The sequence below is a fragment of the Podarcis raffonei genome, chromosome 10 (assembly GCF_027172205.1).
Source record: "Podarcis raffonei isolate rPodRaf1 chromosome 10, rPodRaf1.pri, whole genome shotgun sequence".
Taxonomy (NCBI): domain Eukaryota; kingdom Metazoa; phylum Chordata; class Lepidosauria; order Squamata; family Lacertidae; genus Podarcis; species Podarcis raffonei.
Window position 1 is genome coordinate 47,947,936 of NC_070611.1, and position 18,900 is coordinate 47,966,835.

The window sequence follows — 18,900 nt, forward strand, 5'->3', positions numbered from 1 at the left end:
ATTTTGTAATGTAGTTCTCAGAGTAAACTGTTTGCAAAAATGCATATATTAGGGGGAAGTGTGGATAAAAATGAATGTATCCATGGAAGTAACATACAAAATTGCATATGACCAATTCATTGCAAAAAAAAAAAGTACATTGGTTAAAGCTGTATACAAAAATGTGATTAGGAGAAATTAAAAATGCTGGTGGCTTTTCATGAGGATTTTTTTTAATAAAAAAACTAAACTGCTACAGAAATGTGGAGAATTTAAGATTGGAAAAATTAAAAAGTAGAACTGAAATTGACAGTTGGGTTTTCATGCACGTGTCTATTGTGTTCACAAATACATTTACATTCCATAGCACTTTAATCACTGCATTTGCTGAAACATGCTTGCCAAATATTGTGGATCAGTTTGCATAGGACTAAGGAACCTACTTGCAAATTGGTTGGCCTTTTCCCTGTGAAACACACAACTATTTCTTAACTGCCTTTTTTCCATTGTAAAGTGAGATCATGCCTTGCTAGGCTGCCATCTAGTGGCTAATTATGTGGAGATTTTCATGGTGAAACTTTCCATTCATCCAGATTCTTCACAATAACCCAAGAAAGTGTCCCCATAGTTTAGACACCAACAGAAGTTTGTTTCCTTCCATTGCACTTTCACTGATGCAGAACTCTCTCCCCCCCTTCAAACTTTATAGAATCAACCGCGCATGGTCCCATTTTGAGAATGTACAGCTGAGCCTGAATTTTCAATGTTGTTTTATATAGCTGTATTGCAAAAGACAGTACACCGTGGGAAACCTAAGCCATTATGCTGTTTACATTTTATTTTTAACTCTAAAATTACAAAGACAGCTAAATCCTTCTTGCACAAAATTACACATACAAAATAAAATGGACAATCAGCTATCAGTCCTATGAGAATCTTCCGTTGTTTAAACAAGCATATCTTTTTAAAATAAAAATAAGAGTACTGAAAATTATCTTTTCCATTCCCCCTCCTCATGGGAAAAACACCCAATCCCAAACCTAAGCAATGGTAACACAGCTTTATAAAGTTACCTCAATAACAAGTCTGTCCCCCTCTACATTCATTCTTCCCTCCCTCCCCCATTCAAGATCCACAATTGAAAAAATAAAGATTGCTGGAGGTGTAGGATGCACTGCAGACATAAGACTTTAAACACAAAAAGCTGTGGATAGGCACTGAAGGGTTGGGAAGAATGAAGCTTCTGTTAACACCTTCTCCTGGAAGTTGGCAGGGACCAAGACAGTGGTCAGACTTGTTTGGAAAGAGACAGGAAATTAAATTTTCACTGTATCCCCACTTTGTTGTGGTCAAACTATCATGATTTTAAATAGAGGATCTCCCCCCCCCCCATGATTCATTTTAATTCCTTGTCTCCAACTCTACCAGCCACTCCAGACAACAGCACAGTCCTCCCCTTGAAAGAGCAGTGAAAAGCTTATCTCAGTCCATCCCAGGGCTAGAAAGACATCATCCTACATGTATGCAGTTACATTAGAATATTATCCACCATGAAATTTTGAAGTTCTGTAAAAAATGAAGTTACCCTATTCCATCTTAGGTGGCTTCCACTATTAGTTACTTTTCTTAATCCCACCATTTCAGGGCCTTGGCTAAGAAAGTCATCCAATGCAAGTCCCTTTCTTAATTCACATATTTCTAAAAATCATCTCCAAGCAATAGGAACACTAAAATATTCCCTTATCTGACCTGGTCTTCCCTCATGCTCAAAACACAAACAAGTATTGCATACCTTTTAGAGGGAGGGGAAGAAAGATGAACACAGAAATCTATTTTAAAAATTCTAATTGGGGGAAAAAATTCAAACCAAAAAAAAGGAGGGACTTTCATATTGATGAGTGTCATTTAAAAAAGCTATTGATTGAAAGCATTATAGGCAGAATAGTTCAGTCTTTTATAAAGCTGCAATAGAAAGGAGTAGAGAACAAAGAAGGAATCTATTTACAGAGTAGAGGTCAAGAAAAAAGTCCAAGAAAGAAGGACCCAAGCTTGCACTTCACTTTTTCTTGGCCGACTTCTTTGCACTGGACTTTGCTTTGGGTTTCGACGCTTTTGCCTTTTTAGGCTTTGACGCCTTCACTGGCTTAGCCTTGACAGTCTTTGGCTTCTTGGCTTTCTTTGGAGCAGGCGGTGGCTTCTTTTTGGCTTTTTTGGGCGCAGGTTTGGGCTTCTTGGCCGGCGACTTGGCAGCAGCCTTCTTGGGCTTGGCTGCTTTCTTGGGTGTTGCGGCCTTCTTGACTTCCTTCTTGGCCTTCTTCACGGGCGCTTTCTTGGGCTCATCCCCCTTGGCCAGGCGGAAGGACCCCGAGGCGCCGACGCCTTTTGTCTGCTTGAGAACACCTGTCGTCACCAACCTCTTGATGGACAACTTGATCTGGGAGTCGGCGTTCTCCCCCACTTTGTAGTGGCTCTTGATGTATTTCTGGATGGACTGGCGCGAGGAGCCAGCTCGGCTCTTTTCGGCTTGGATGGCGGCCACTATCATGTCCGAGTACTTGGGGTGGTCCGTCGACTTCTTGGCTGCCTTGGCCCGCTTGGGCTTGGCAGCAGGTGCCGTGGACGAGTTCTCGGTCATCCTCGCTTTGGAAGTTTCCCTTCAGGAAAATTGGCTCTTCGCCTCTGCCACGGGTGGCTCCTGAACAGCACGTGGGACTCCTCCCTTGTTGATGAGGGGAGCAACACTTTTCACCCCCCTCAAAGAGTCTCCTCGTGGCTTAAAACAACACCACGCGCGAGTGTGGCTGTCGCCCCCCTTCAGGCTCCTGCTGGCGGGGTGTGGTCTGGGCAGCCGTCCCAGCGAATGCCCCCCACGGAAACTTAAGGAGCTCCCGGCTCAGGCCTCTGCTGTGCACCTGACCAGCTTCTTCCGCGGGCAAGCGGCCACGGTCAGCCCTCGCTGGCGTAGCTCTGTCCAGCGGCCCGGGCGCTGCTCGCCCCCCTCTTTCCCCGCTTCTCTCTCCGGGGCGCCACTGGACACCTCCTTCCTCCACCGCCGCCGCTGCCTGTGCCTCCCGCTCTGCGTCTGGCTCTCTAGGCAGCAGCCGGCGCATCCGGGTATTTAGCGCTCAGGCGCGGACCGCGGTGAGGACAGGGCTGCTGGCTGCCTGTTCAGGCCCCGAATGGCGCCGCGCCGCTGACATCTGTGTTTCTTCCGCCGCCTAAAGCGGCTTTTTCCCGCGTCCCCCGGCGCCTCCTGGGCCCCGCACCGCGGCCGCCGGCTGCTCCGGTCCTTGAGCTCTTGGGCCCCGCCGCCGGCTCGCTCTCCCGCCGTCCCGCGCCTCCTCAGGGCGCCCCAAACGGCGCTGGGTGCGAGTGGGGCGCGGCGACATTTCCCCTTTGCGCCCCCATAGCCGAGCAGCCGAGGGGAGCCCCGGCAGGGGGAAAGGCGAGGACCAAGGGGCACCCCTGGGCCACCGGGGGACCCCCGTCCCGGCCCTCTGAGCGCCCCGAGAGCCGCGCAGGGGCCCCGGGAGCAGACCCCAACTAACACAGGGAGCCCCGAGCCAGGCGAGGCTCAGCTCAGACCTGGCCGGGGAGGGGGGAGGAGTGACTCCCCCAAGGGTGGGGGGTCTTTAGGGGGACCCTTGCCCCCCATCCCGTGGACCCCCTCCTCCAGACGCCCCCTCCCCGAAGCCCTAGCGCTGCAAAAACTTTCCTTTTTGTCGGATGGGAAGTTTGCAGCCATCCCCTCCCCCAAGGAGCACCTGGCAGCCCCCTGCTTGGACTTGGGGGTCCGTGGCCAGGGTGGGGGGCACAGGCCTGCCTTGCTTGACCTAAGGGGTAGAAAGGGACAGAGGGGGAGTTTGCCTGGCTAACTCTTGTTCCCCCAAAAGTATTTCACTGGCCGCAGTGGTTTTCTAAATAATAACAAGTATGCCTATATAGGAAAGGATTGGGGAGGGGGGACGCGAAGCCCCCATATCTTAGTCAACCTAGGGTCGGCGCCTTTTCAGAAACTCCCCCCTATTCCTGCACTACACCTGTCCCCCCGCCCCCGGATCACTTTGAACCCCCACAAAAATGTTATCGAGATTTACATAGGCTGTTTTGTTCCTCCTTGGATTTTCAAGGTGGAGTCGATCCTATTACTTAAAAATACTTTCTCGACAAAAGTTATCGGGGAGGGGGGAAAGGTAGGTGACGAATTGGGGTGCAGGGCAGTTTCTTTAAATGTGTTAACCCTAATTTCCCAGTCCTGTGGGAGTGCTTAACTGTTGTTAGGAGATTAAATGTACGTGCCATCGCCATCTTGCTGGAAGAACTGAGGTTGTTTTTTCCCCATCTCCCCTCTTCAGATTTTTTTCTTCCTTAATAAAGATATTAATTAAAAGCGTTGTGGATGCAAAATTGAAGATGCGGAGCTGCAATCTGACGGCTTGTGGTATTGAGTAACTCCGGGGTGGGAAAGTAAAAAGCACCTCTAGAATACTTTTTAAGAATTATAAAAACAACCTGGGATCCTAGCAACACGGAGAGCACACTAGCAACAAATATATGTATATATAATCGGGCACTTTGGTACCTCTGTCTCCACCTCCCCCCATCCTCATAGGATCACCCCCCAACCCCATAGCAGCTCAATGTAAGGCTTTTAAATGTGCGCTTTGCCTTTAGCTTTATTTAAAAATGATCATGGGGATTGCAGTTCTATGGCTGTGGCAGGCGAATAAACGTCAATATCTTTGAAATGCTCGTATCTTTTCAAGTGTTTTTATCTAGCAGAGTTCTTCCTCCAAAAGCAATCGGACTGATGTTTGTCTACTTGGAATAAGTGCAAACACTAATTTAAATATTTTAAAAGGAGTCTCGTGTCCGGATATGATTCTGCTCAGTGAGGGAGAGCTACAGACTTGCGTGGTAGTGTTAACCCACCACTAAACACGGTTAAGTTGTTTAGGGAGTTCCAAAGTGAAATGATAGCAGGGGACGGTCGGGGAGACCCGTCCGCACACACCTAGCCCCATTCCATTGTTTGGATTCCCGGTCTGGATAAGGGTGTGGGGCTTTTTTGCCAAGATACAGAGTTCCTGGATCGTCTTCCTTCAAGTAGCCGCCACCCTTTACCACTATCCTGATGAGTGCATGTATATAAACTGTATATATAAGTTTTTGCATCTAAGTTAAGAGAGTTAACTTAACACTTGGGTACGGGGATGGAGCGGCGGGTAGATAACGTGTTGTTTTGAAACTCGTTTTTTAAGGTGTTTGTCCTCTTGACTTGACGTATCAGAAACGTTGTTAACAGGGGAGAGGATTGCATTAGTGTAAATTCTGAATGCCCCGCTAACCAGTATTTTTTTGGGGGGGGGCGTGGATTTTTCTGTAGGAACAGAAAGTTATCGATGCAGCAGGTAGAGTAAAAAGGCAAAACTGCAATGGGTGTTTTTCGAAAAAGGCAAAGATGGAGTGTTTTTAGTGAAATAATGACAACGACAAAAGGTGACATCGCGCTTTTTAAAAAAATTGTGGGTTGAGAAAATTGTTCTCATGAAAGTGGCTTTATGAGGGCTGGGCGAGTGTTTAGTGAAGAGTTGAGAATGATCCTGAAAAAGGACCATGGAGGAAGCAGCCCCGTGCACAATAGCCCATTGACAGCCCTCTGTTGACAGTAGTCATAGCTGCTTTGAAGAGCCTCTCATCAGTCAGCTGATTAATTCTTAAAGAGGGTACAGCCGAGGCGAAAGCTCGCTCTCTCGCGTCGCTCTGGGCCACCGTAGGATGCCCGAGCCGTGGCTTGTGGGAAATGTAGTCGGCACGCTGCTGGGTGCCCTCTGATGGGCAGCAGCAAATAGAGCTCTCAAAAATGCGACGGGATAGGATTGTCGTAAGCAGCCGCTGGCTGGCCAATGCACGGCGCCTGTCGAGAACTCGCCTCCTTGCACTGTGCAAGGATTGCCCCTTCCTGCTCTCCACTTTACGCGCACACACAATATAACAATTTTTTTTGCAGATTTCGTTCTCAACCGTAAGCAAGATCTCGCTGCCTTTGTTGTAACCGCTGATCGAAGCCACTACAGTGGTTTTCTTTTTGATTTCTCGCGGTAGGTATTTTACTTCCCTTTTTGTGGTTTGCCACAGAACTAGTGGCTTCCTCTCGTATCTCCACCGATGCATCAGACGTTTTTAGGAGCGCACCTCGGTGACAGAAATAAGATCAGAAACGGCTTTTTAATGGGCTGTTGTACTACATGCGTTTTGCCAAGTAGAAAGGCTGTTGAGCTCAGTTTCTTACTTCCGAGTAGGCATGCCTAAGACGGCACTGACAGCCATTTTGAAGAGCAAATTTGCATTCTTAAAAAGAAACTTCGATTGAAAAGGGAATTTTAAGCAGTAGGTTTACATACAAACCTGCGGCAATTACTAATAATACTTCATATTTAAGATAATTCTATTTTAAATATCAGGATTTTAATGCCTAGCCCCATCACAAATCTTATTACTAAGGTAAGAGGTGGAGATAAGGAATGGTGTAAATGACATATTTTAAAAACATAAATGCAGGGCACTAGCTTTCTGCCACACTAGACAAGAATGGCATTTCCTTTGTGAGTTACCTCATTACCAGGTACTGAAGATACCCATCCCCAGTTTTGTCTACCTTTATTTCACCCCCTGCAGATGCTCCACCTGTCAATCATCTGACTTGTGACTGGCAGGTAGATGGCCCCATTCACCTGTCAATGATGGCAAGTGGGAAATGACAACCAAGCAGGATTGAATCCTGCCACCCATCAGCTGTGCAGTGAGGGGTTCAATCCCGCTTTCTGCAAGGATCTACTCTGTTAATGTCACCAGCCCATTGGGGTGATTGACAGGTGAGCATGGTTTCAGAAAAACTGATGTGGGCCAAACTGCAACCTCTGACAGGCCAGAGGTCCCCCACCCCCTTCTTCAGGACTTTTGTCACAATGCAACGAAGGCCATGGGTGAGGCATAAGGTTACCATATTATTGAAGCTAAGATGATCTGGGTAAATTCTGAAGTACCGGTGCTCTTTGTGACCACTCTCATAGCTATGCTACTTCCAAGGATTAACTTTGGGCCAATGGATGCATTATACGTAACTTTAATGGCAAGCCAGCTTTTTCTCACTGTGCTCAACATCCAGATTGATGAATAATTTTTGTGAACTCAGAACCACATTTACGTCACCTTGGGTTCCACAGTGGAAGAAAACCAGGAAACTAAGAAATAAAATTAAATGAACACCATAAGGACTGCTGTGGTCCTTTCTGCGTCTATGATGATAGCCTTGGGTGGGAGAAATCTCAAGACTGGTGCTTGTGAGGTTTATAAATGCATAGATGGATCTGCAAGAACTATTGTTTCTTGCTTTACTATATATACATAACAGTCAAGCAAGCTACAGATAAGTGCCAATTATGACAATACCAGAGCAGTAGACATCGCTCTTCTGCGAATGCACGAGTTGAATATTTACCAGGGCTTAAGTTACTGTAAAGAATTCATGTTAACTTCTTTTGCCCATGCCAAAAAGCAACACCATCTTTGGTATTTGAGGATTTTTATTAAGTTAGTTTATAATTGTGCAGAAAGAAAGAAAATTCAGCCACCTTCATCATTTGGCTCTGGCGACATTAGCAGTGACATCCCTCCCCACAGGAACACACAGGTGGAAGACTAGCTTCTGGAATGTGGCCGGTGCTGACTTTGCAGTAGGATGCATAGACGTTTCATCAGCATAAGGGGGGAAAGAACTGCCTTTGCTTTTAGTACATGAAAACAAACGGCTGGTCCCAAACAAAAAACAAACCAATCCATATTATCAGAACAAAACCAGTTTCATCTGAAGAACATCCTCCTCCTCCTGGCACAGTGCATCTCAAAACATGGATCACTGTGGATCAACACTGTCCGTCCAAGGAGACTTGCCATAAACTTGGAACATGTGTAAATTTTGTCTCTTTGCTTGGAAGAGAATTGGAAGCAAGAGGTCATGTGTGGTTTCAGATATATTCAAGGACCTGGAACAAGGATTCTGTTATGACTAAAAGAAGGCTGGGGAGTATCTCTGGCTCACTTCTCTTGTCAACTGCTGGTTAAAAACGTAATACAGGATTTTAAAATATAACACCCCACCCCCATATAAAATATATTTTCATGTATAAAATCCCAAAGAAGGTGCAAGTAGTAGGATCCAGCCCCAAACACGCCGAGTTATGTAGGTGCATGTGATGGATAGTCTGATGGAGGCTTGGTCCATTTCCTGGAGGGGGATGCTGGTTGCTAGGATACAGCTTTGTCCTCCAAAGCAAGGTACACAAAGCTGACTAACCTATGGAGCAAACAGACAAAGTTAGGGAAACTGACATAAACCTGAAACGTACCAAAATGTGCAAGGCTTAGGAGATGGCAGTTATCATACCACAGGTTTAACAGTTCTTGTTTATAAACTTGTTTTAAACCCAGAACCATTTTAAGGAAGCACAGGCCTGAATTCAGGCCTATAAAACTGTTTCAGGATATTTACCGTATTGGCCTGAATACAAGACGCACCCGCAAAGGAGCCACACCTTTAAAATTCAAGGCTTATTTGCGGGTGCGGCCCCCCTTCTGGCTCTACTGTCATGAATGGGGGGTGGGGTGGCCGGCACTCACTTCTGAGCGCTGTGTGCACGCCTCCTGGCACTACCTCCCCAAGCCGGCGCCGGGTGGGGGTGGGGCTTGGGAGTGGCAGGCAGGCTGCACGCCTTTGTCCCCCACGACCCTCGTGAGCAGCTGTTTCAGCAGCGATACCATAAGGTCATGAATATAAGCCGTACTTTAACTTTTCACAATCGGAATTTAGGTGGAAAGTGCGGCTTATATTCAGGCCAATACGGTAGATCCTATAGAGCAGAGATAGCACTGGAATACAGCTCCCATCATCCATGCATGTTGGCTGGGGCCAATAGCCATTGGAGTCCAAAGGAAAACTAGAGAGGGGAAAACATTGTGCTACTCTTGCTGCTGAGAACAAAGGAAGTGTTCACATCTTAATGTTGGTATTTTTGGATACCTGGGTCACCAGAAGAATTCTGCAGGCCGATTCTGAGCTTATGCAGGGAGGGCAGCCTGCTGCTCTAGGCCTAGCTTCAAAAATACAATGAATGTTGGCAATTCAGACCTGTGGCAAGTGCAATTTGTCCCTTCCCCTGGAGCCTGTTGGGCAACATGGAAAAGGGGGAGAGAAAAAAGGAATGGCCCCATCCATTTTGGGGTATGGACTACCCTACTCACCTCTAGCATGTGTGCTGCCACATGCTACACCTACACGCACACAAAAATGAAGGCAAGAAAATAGCACCCTCCTAGAACACTATTCTTGAAGGAATAGCTTCAAATGGTTTAACGGTAAGACTAGTTTTGATCATTGGCAAGCAGAAGGCAGAGATGCCATGCCCAATATAACTGCCATCCCCTGAGCTGGAAGCAAAGGTGGCCTCTCAAATCCCGTCCCTGCCTTGGCACCCTTGCTTGTTCATAGCTCCACCCGATGTTCCCTTGTCAGGCCTGACAGCTGCTCTTGTCTACTTGCCGATACTGTTGTGAAGCATCTCCTTCTCTTGCAGGGCTGCCATGGCCAGGCGCAGGTGCTCCTTCAGCTGCTCAATCTCTCGCTCTGACCGCTGTTTGATGTGGTTCAGCTCCATGTAGACATCCTGGTATTTCCCCGAGGCAAACCTCTTATCCTGTAGGGCAAAGAAATCCACACACTGATAATTGATATCCAACCCAGAGTGAGGCTCAGTTCAAATCCTATTCTCCAGGATCTCCTGCAGTCTACACACCAGGGATGTGGAATCTGTGGCTCACCAGATGTTGTTCAGACTCCAGCCCCCAGCTAGCAAGGCTAACCAACAGGGATGATGGGAGATGGAGTTCAACAACATCTGTACGTCTGTGCTGTCCTCTGCAACAGTCTCATTAGCTGATAAACAAAAGTAGAAGATTTGGAACAGGGGCAGGGGACCTCAGACCTGAGAGCCAAATGTGGCCCTCAGTACTTTCCCCAGGAAACTCCTTCCACTCAAGTGTTCTTGGCCTGGCTCTGCATTCAAATGCTTTTGGCCTGGCTGGAACATGTCCTTGAAATGTGATAATGCTTTTTGCTTGCCAGGATGTAATTGTGTGTATAAACCTCTGACATGTACATGGCAGGAACACAGCCTACTGTTCAAAGTTGAGAATCTCCTCCATTGATCTACCTACTTCTTGCCTCTGGTCCTGCCTACCATCTTGTTAGCCACTGTGAGAAGATGGGCTGTTGTCTGGTCCACCAGAGCTATTCTTCTGAAGATCTGCCATTCTTTCCTATTTCCCCAAAGTCTATGCCTTCAGCTTCCTCTGCCCCCCAATGGTCCAGAAAGGATGGAAGCAAGGAAATGAGTGCAGGGGAGACTTATTCTGACCTAACTTAAGAAGCTGCCTTAAGAGCCAGACCATCTAGCTTAGTACTGTCTGTACTGAGTGGCAGTGGATCTCCAAGAGTTCAGTTGAGACTCTTCCAGCCCTGCCTGGAGATGCCAAGAATTGAACCTGGAACTTTCTGCATGAAAGCAGATGCTCTACAGAGCAGATTGATGTTGCAAGTGGGAATCGCACAGTGACATCAGCATCAGGGTACCAAACGACACCACACAGAAGTCAGCATACAGAGTACAACTAACTCTGTCCCTGCCTGCAGGACTTGAGCAAAGGAAGGGCTCTGCCTTTTCCCTGCTGACGAGTGAACCTGACTTGCTCCCAGGAATCTACCTTTTGCATCATTTGGAGCTCGTCCCTAAGACACCGGATTTCTTGCTTCAGGTACAGAAGTTCATTCTCCTTCACTCGTAGCAGCACCTGCAGAGAAGAGCAGAAGGGGAGAGGTAAGGAAATGGGTTGAAAACTTGCCGAGGGCGCAGGTTAAATAGGTTTCCTAACCCACTTGGGAGAATAAGCAACAATAGCTAGGTTGCTCAAATGTCCCATATAGCATATTTGCAAAATGGCTTCTGGTACGATGCAGAAGATCAGAACACACACGCATTTTCATGAATGGGCCAAGTAGTCGTCTAAGAGTGCAACTACACTCAGCAAGTCATCCATCTTGACCAACAACAATTGGGCCTCATCACAAGCTTCTTCAAATAACTACTTCACAGCCTATGGCAGCTTTTGGGGAGGGAAATAGGTTGCCCCTGTCAAAGTCTAGCTATGTTAGCCCTTAGAAAGACAAGTTATGTGCCTCTGCTTCCAGTGTTCAAACCAGCATGGATCATAGCACACTACTAGCACACACACTGCAAAACAGTGTTCACTGTGGCCAATCCAAACTGAACTCAGTGCAAGGTTGTCAGATGCCTATGGCTGTTACATGGTGGAGGTTAAGCAGCTGCAAACTGATAATTGGCGGCCATCTTCCCTCATGGCTGTCACAAGTTAAAAGGGTTGTGTGAAGAGGCCTTGAGTTTTATAGTTTCCTTCAGATTTAACCACCTGCTTGGGATTTCTGTTTGTTAAACAAATAATCATTTCTAGATTCAAGTGCTTTTAGCAAACTGAAGGTAAAAATTGAATTAAAGCTGAGTTTCTATTTTGATCAGTCAGACTTATGGCTTGCTCTTCCTTTGGAGAAGTTCACTGTGTTTAACACATGGTTCCTAGGCATTGACGATGACATTTCACGTTAAGTTTCTTACTCTAAATTTCTAAGTGGCTTGATTGTATAGATATTCCTATTGCAAACTGCTTTGATTTTTTTAATGATATAGCGGTATATAAATGTTTTTATAAATAAAACACGTAACTCTTTGCTATTTCATCATGGCATTGCTTGAGTATGAAAAGCTTCACTGTCTTTACAGCGCTCACAACTGCCATCTTTTTACGGACTGGGCTGCCCTAAGATTACTCAGGAAGCCCAAAGCCAAGGGTCGCTCACACAAAGTCAGACAATATCCACTATCCTCCATATCAAAATCACTCTCCTTAGTTGCTGTACTCCGTGTTTTATCTGCTGTACAACCATTACAAGCACAGTTCTCACAGGCAACTGCATAAACGTTTCCTCTTTCCAGCCTTTGATATCTACTCCTTTCCAAACTGATTACTCTTCTCCTGACACTTCGAAAGCGGCAAGCTCTCAGATATAAGCAGCATTTCATATCTGAGACACTTGGCGCACAATGGGCATTGAACCAGGTTATAAAAAGAAACAAGAGTCCTTACCTCCAGCTCACAAGAGTTCCTCTCGTTGTTGTGTGAAGCACCATCACGTGAGCCTTGGGCTGCGATGAATGCTCGTAGTTGCCCAATTTCCTCCGACAGGCGCCTCTGTAACTCCTGGGGACAAGGAGCGGAAGAGTCAGGCTTCGTTTATCTGCTGCTCTTAAATGAACAGGCAGACACTTGGCATCTTACAAAGCCTGTCTTTCCAGGGATTCTTCATGGAAATGGCCAAGTCCTAAATGCCTCCAGCTTTAAAATATGCCCCCTGCGCAAGAATCCTATGAGTTGGCCATCATCATCATAGTTGTTGCCAACATCAGTTAGTAGCATGAACCACCACCAGCAGCTCAATAGGAATTTTAGGTAAGAGCTAGGAGCTTTGGGGTTGTCTTTTGAAAGGCTTTGTGCATTTTAAACATTAACAAATATTGCAATGGTCCTCCTCTCTCCCACACAAAGGCCCCCTCCTGCTTTCATATGCTACCCAGTCATCGCTGTAAGCCTGACTATCGTGGCTACCAATTCGTTTCTGGTCTCCACCCAAAGTGCTAGTTTTGACCTATAAAACCTTAGGACCCTCAAACCTCAAGGACTGCCCCTCCCCACATGAATGAGCCCAGATCCTGTGGGTCTTCATCGGAGGCCCTTTATATGAAAGGTGTCTCATCTAAGGGAAGGGCAGAAAGTGGCCACAAAAAAATGTGCCTTTTCGGTGGTCTTCCCACCAATATTTGTGGAACACTCTCCCCAGGGAAACTTGCCTAGTATTATCTTTGTCAGTTTTTAGATGCCAGACTAAGGGGATGGTTAGTTATTTTTGTATAGGCAAATTATTTAATGTTTGATGTTTTATTGTGTCTTTATATATTTTGCTGGAAGCAAAAAAAATTAATCATCATCATCATCCCAGGCCTTTGGGAATGAAGTTAGCTTCTACTGAAGCACTCATATTTTTGTGTGGTGACGGTCTTCCTCGTGTTGCTGGATGCCCATTTTAGGATTTTTTTCCTTTTGGCTTTTAATTAATTGATTTTATCTGTTTATATTTTATATTGTGCAGTTGCTTTAATACCCTTTCATATAAAGCATTTAATAAATGCAATTAATGAAAATACAGTAATGAAATTAATGAAAATCATCATCATCATCATTATAATTTATTATTTATACCCCGCCCATTTGGCTGGGTTTCCCCAACCACTCTGGGCAGCTTCTAACAAAATATTAAAAATACAATAAAACATCAGACATTAATAAACTTCCCTAAACAGGACTGCCTTCAGATGTCTTCTAAAAGTCAGATAGTTGTTTATTTCCTTGACATCTGATGGGAGGGCGTTCCACAGGGCGGGTGCCACTACCGAGAAGGCCCTCTGCCTGGTTCCCTGTAACTTCGCTTCTCACAGTGAAAGTAAATAATGATGAAGATGAAGAAGATATTCTCTTCCACACCAACTTTCTTCTTCCCAATTCCCACCCTTGGATCAGGTGTGGGAAACCTTCGGCCTTTCCGACGTTGCTGAGCAATAATTCCCATCATTCCCCAGCAACTGCTAGGTCTGATGGAAGTTGTAGTTCAGCAACATCTGGCAGGCTAAAGGTCCCCCACTCATGTCTACGCAGAAAGCCACTCGCCTGGTTTTGCCGCAGCAACTCCTTTCCCTCCTGTTGGCAGTGCTGCAGCATAAGCTCCTGCTCTTCTGCCTTCTGCACAAGGCCCCCAATCTCCAGGCACTTCTGGGAATACTGCTCTGAAAGCATCTGCAGCTCCCTCTTCAGGGACTCAACGTCAGACCTGCAGCAGAGGTAAAAAAAAAAATGCTGCTGCCAAGAGCTGTCATCTCATCCCAGGGCTCTTCTACAAACATGGCTGACTTCCCCGTCTCTGATGGTCTCTTCTGCCATCACTGGTATCCCAGGGTTCCCCTTGTGGGCTGCACAAGCTGCCCCTTGACCAGAGAACAAAGGTGCTAGATGACAGGTGGGATTGGTCATGACTCTGCACAAATGACCATTGATTACAACATCATTGTAATCCAGTGAAAACTGATAGCATCTATTATACAACAGCACTTTGGCTTAAGATAGCTGCATGCTCAGAAACACTAAAAGCTGGACAGAGACAGTATTCAGGGCAGTTTCCTAACCTAATCTGATTTCCAGTGTATCTTGGGATAAGAGAGTGTCCCAAACCGAGTCGTATGTGTTGCTTCAGGAGAGGGGCTCTTATCGACTTCCCTGAATCACTTTTTGCTTAGTGGGGATATGGTAGTTAAAAGAAAAGACACCGACAGTTTTAGGTGGTAGTTTTGTATCCCAAGCCAAATTCAAATGTGCCTCAAGGTGGGAAAATGTCCCAAAATAAAACCATTTGTGGTGTGTCAGATGAAGGGTTCTAATCTGTTTTTCCTGGATTTGTTTTTTTTTTTGAAAAACCACATGGGACTTAAACCCCCCCCCCAAAAACCCCATTACATTATCAAAAAAGCACCCCAATAGTAAACATCAAAAGTCTTCATTACTATTTTCTTCTTCAGGTGTCTTTCATTTACATAACCAAAATGCTAAATTGTTAAGTGTCTGAAACTTTGCGACAGTGTTTACTACCATGGAGGTGACAATTATCGCTGGAGATTTATTTCTATGTAAATTCTGAAATGTAAAGTGACCCCAGGCTGGATTTCCACCCACATTTATGCCGAAGAGCTGCAAGTTGGGCAAAAGATCCCAGCACTGGACTAGATGACCCTCCCTTTCAACTCTACAATTCTATGATTCTGTGATTAGTTATCAGGATCCCACAATCCACACCCCCCATCCCTCCTTTTCATCAGACCCAACGATGTTGCAAGCTGCACTTGGGAATGAATAGACAACCCTTCCCTCCTCTCTAAACTCAGGGACACTATTCCAAGTTCAGAATGGATGCTGAAGAGCCATTGCAGTTACTTACTGATGCTGCCGCCGGAGTGTATCGGTGTCTAAACCACCCTTCTGGAAGCTGCGGGTCCTGCCCAGTTCTTTATTCAACTCTTCCCTGTGTGCCTTCTTCAGTGCTTCAATTGCTAGAGGGAAAGAAAATTGGAAAAATGGGCAAAAGAAACAGAAGCCGGGGAAGACACGCGAGATGTGCTGAAGTAGAAACTGCAATGCATTTTAATGCTTCCTAGCTAAATGGGAGAAGCCAAGCCTTCTTGGGGAAGGGACAGAGCTCAGTGGGGACACAGCACAAGCGTTAAATTCAATCTCTGCCATCTCGCCAGTTTAAACAGCAGCAGCAACTGAGAAGGCACCATGCAACAAGGAAGATCCTTTGTGCAAGAACCTGGAGAGATTCTGCCAGTCAAAATAGACAACAGTGGGTTAGATAGACCAATGGTCTGTCTCAGTTGAAGTAAGCCTCATATGTACACAAAACACCCATTATTCTATTCCATGTGTCAGAGAAGATGCATGAAGATGTCTAGACAATATGCATAAACGCACACACACATGCAGTGCTACCTCGGGTTAAGTACTTAATTCGTTCTGGAGGTCTGATCTTAACCTGAAACTTTCTTAACCTGAAGCACCACTTTAGCTAATGGGGCCTCCTGCTGCTGCCCGCACCGCCGGAGCACGATTTCTGATCTCATCCTGAAGCAAGGTTCTTAACCTGAAGCACTATATCTAGGTTAGCGGAGTCTGTAACCTGAAGCGTATGTAACCTGAAGCGTATGTAACCCGAGGTACCACTGTATGTATATAGACAGTCATAGCGGCACGTGTCCTGATGATATCAAATTATGTCCCACCTTTCCAAGGAGCTTTAAAAGATGGAAAAGACAGTCATCCCCCAGCCTACCCTCACGATCATGCAGTAGGTTAGGTTGAGGGTGGTTGGCTGGCCCAAAGTCATCCAGTGGGCTTCATATCCAAGCAGTGATTTAGAACTGGATTTCCCCAATCCTAGGGCCCGTCTGCACTACACATTTAAAGCAATATCATGCCACTTGAAACAGTCACGGTTTTTCCCAAAGAATCCTGGGAGCTGTAGTCTGTTAAAGCTGCCAGGAATTGTTAGGAGACCGAAGGGACCGCTCTAATGACCATATCTTAGCTAGACAAAGGGGCACATCCAGCAACCCAAGAACACACAGTAGCTCCTACCTGCCGCTGTAGCAGCTGCCTCCTCAGACAGAAGCCGCTCCTTCTCTTGCCGCAACCGCTCCATCTCCTGCTGGTGATGCCGCTGCAGTTCCGTCATAACCTGTTGATGGGAAGTCTCCATCTCTGCTAAACTGCGCTCACATGCCTCCTGCCATAGAGATTGGGAGTTGGGGGTGGTGGGGGCGAGAGGAGAGGAGAATGAAATGCTGCAGGCAGCCTGACTGCGAGACTTAAGTGGGGGGGGGGGAATCTAGGGTGAACAAAGGCTGAGCTTGGCAAACCAAGCCATGGACCCTGATTCAAGAGACATTTCAGGTGCTTAAAAGACAGCTGGCTCAGTGGCCATGTATACCCAACTTTTTCCTATAAGTAGTAGCAGCAGCAGCAGTTGTAGTCATCATGACGTCATCCTACAACTCTCCCCATTGTTCAGGGATGGGGAACTTGCAGCCCTGCAAATGATGTCACGCTCCATGTCCCTTCAGCCCAAGCTATCATGGCCAAGGATCAGGGATTATGGGAGTTGTAGTTCAGTGGCATCTGGAGGGCAATAAGGTTCTCCACTCCGGCCAGAGCTAGTTGCATGTCTTGAGAAAACACACACACACACACACGGTGAAATGGAAATATTCAGAAGTGCCTTTCCCTCTCATGCTTATATCTTGGGTTGCCACACGGGGGCATATGAAGAGCAAATGATCGCAAAAGAATGGTAGAGATCCCCCACCACAGACACTTTACACTAGATGGAGTTGTATGACCGTTCGTTTATAAAAACCACATCGCAAATGGAAAGAAACGTATTAAAAACACAAAAGCAGGGCAAAACTGAGCCTTTATAAGGCTTACAGTTCATTACATGAAGATTGCAAACCAGTTCTTAATATTTTTTCCCGCGGCTTTAATTTATGTACCAACAATTTTAAAAATGTAGTGTGCAAATATACGCATTTTACACTTGTTTCTAGAGTTTGATTTGCACGACACAGAACACAGCAGATTTCTGCAATCATATGGCAACTCGCTTCAGGGGCCAAGAGTGCAATAAATACTTGCAGTGTTTGCTAAACTTGCCGCTCTTTCCTCCAGACCTACGCTTTGCTTATTTTTGGTGCATAAATAGACCAACAAAGGTGACGCATAAGGACAGGCCAGGATCAGGCTCTCTTCTGGTTTTTCCTAAAGCCGACTGCCCTGGCCATGCATTAGGCAGGGAGGTCTTTGCATACAACAGTTATAAATAATTAGCATTGATTACAGATGGGTCTGATTGTGGTTGCTATGGCAGCAATAAGCTATATTAAGTGCAAGCAAATGAGGTTGACCCCCCCCCCCCAGTCCTTGCTTCCCTGCCCTTATGGCCTGGGATTGGTGGGGAGGAGAGAAAATGAAAAGCTGGCAGATTCAGATCACCACACTAGGCTATGTTGTTACCTGAGAGATGTAGCCTCGGGGTGCATGCCCACCTCGGTGAGATTTTGCTTCACTGTGGGCACGCAAGGACTCCAGCTGTGACCTCAGAACCTGGACCTGTGTAGGAAAAAAATGAGGTCGAACCATACTGAAGGATTTCTTCAAATCAACCTGCTGCACTAACCTCTGTCTGCCCTTATCCAGCCCCCACCTGCCTGCCATCTTGCCAGTTTAAGGGGTGGGCACTGCCTGGCAGCTTTCCCCTCCTCCTTAGTCTCCACAGTGCTCCTTGCAGGACCTAACAGGGGGGAGGAGGGAGGATAAAGCTGGAATCAGTGGGCTCTGCCTGTCATTGGCTTTGGCGCCCCCTACTGCCTGTCTCCTTGCCTGCCACCCTACCAATCTCAAGGGACACCAGCCACCACTGCTCTTTGCATCAAGGCAACATGCACTCAGAACAGAGAGAGGCCGAGGCACCCAGAGCAGGGTTAGAAATGAGCCAAGCGCTTTTAGCGACTGGCGAGGGTCCAATTGCAACGGTGTGGAGATCTCTGGATGCTGGGTTGGCAAGTGACACCTGGCTGGCCTCTCCAGCTTTCCTAAGCAGGCAAACAGAAGAGCTAATTTATCGCATTTAAATCCCACCTTTTTCTCCAAGTTATACATGGTTCACCCCGTTTCTCAGTTAATCCCTACAACAGGCATGTCCAAAGTCCATTTTGGGGGCCTAATCCAGTCCACCGGTCGGTTTAATCCGGCCCCTGGGGCAGCTTATTTCCTGAGGTAAAATCCTTTAAAAAGCTCAACAACTTCAATCCTAAAAAAAGCTCAAAAACTTTGGTCGGCCCTCACACATGTTCACTTCATCAAATCTGGCCCTCTTTGGGGAAAAATTGGACACCCCTGTTAAGAGGCTGTGAGTTGCCCAAGGTCACCTAGTGAGCTTCATAACTGAGTGGGGAATTGAACCCTGATCTCCCAGGTCTTAGTCTTGACACTCTTAAACACTATACCACCCTGGCTTCCTAAAGTACTTCTGCTATGGAGCAGCTTTATAAATTAAGTAGGAAAATAAACATGGGGAAA

At 46.4% G+C, this 18,900-nt stretch overlaps 2 protein-coding genes across 6 annotated transcripts in view; both read right to left on the reverse strand.

The window, feature by feature from the left end:
• Nucleotides 1–732: 732 nt before the first annotated feature.
• On the reverse strand, nt 733–2,665 carry LOC128422714 (histone H1.0). Its single transcript, XM_053407098.1, has one exon. The coding sequence runs from the start codon at nt 2,612–2,614 to the stop codon at nt 2,036–2,038; it is 579 nt and encodes a 192-aa protein (XP_053263073.1). The 5' UTR covers nt 2,615–2,665; the 3' UTR covers nt 733–2,035.
• A 4,882-nt stretch (nt 2,666–7,547) lies between these two features.
• The window catches only part of TRIOBP (TRIO and F-actin binding protein), a 59,976-nt gene continuing 48,623 nt past the window's right edge, over nt 7,548–18,900 (reverse strand). For 4 of the 5 annotated variants that reach the window (XM_053407070.1, XM_053407069.1, XM_053407073.1 and 1 more), the window contains 8 exons: nt 17,836–17,931; nt 16,402–16,549; nt 15,206–15,317; nt 13,888–14,047; nt 12,253–12,366; nt 10,798–10,884; nt 9,533–9,731; nt 7,548–8,335 (listed from right to left, as the gene is read on the reverse strand). In XM_053407070.1, coding sequence (XP_053263045.1) covers nt 9,570–9,731; nt 10,798–10,884; nt 12,253–12,366; nt 13,888–14,047; nt 15,206–15,317; nt 16,402–16,549; nt 17,836–17,931 — 879 coding nt within the window. In that variant the 3' untranslated portion in view covers nt 7,548–8,335; nt 9,533–9,569. The remainder of the gene's footprint in view (nt 8,336–9,532; nt 9,732–10,797; nt 10,885–12,252; nt 12,367–13,887; nt 14,048–15,205; nt 15,318–16,401; nt 16,550–17,835; nt 17,932–18,900) is intronic. The other variant, XM_053407071.1, reaches the window with a different exon arrangement.

Coding starts and splice junctions, on each gene's coding strand:
- LOC128422714 (XM_053407098.1), bottom strand. CDS start 2,614: ATGACCGAGAACTCGTCCACGGCACCTGCTGCCAAGCCCAAGCGGGCC.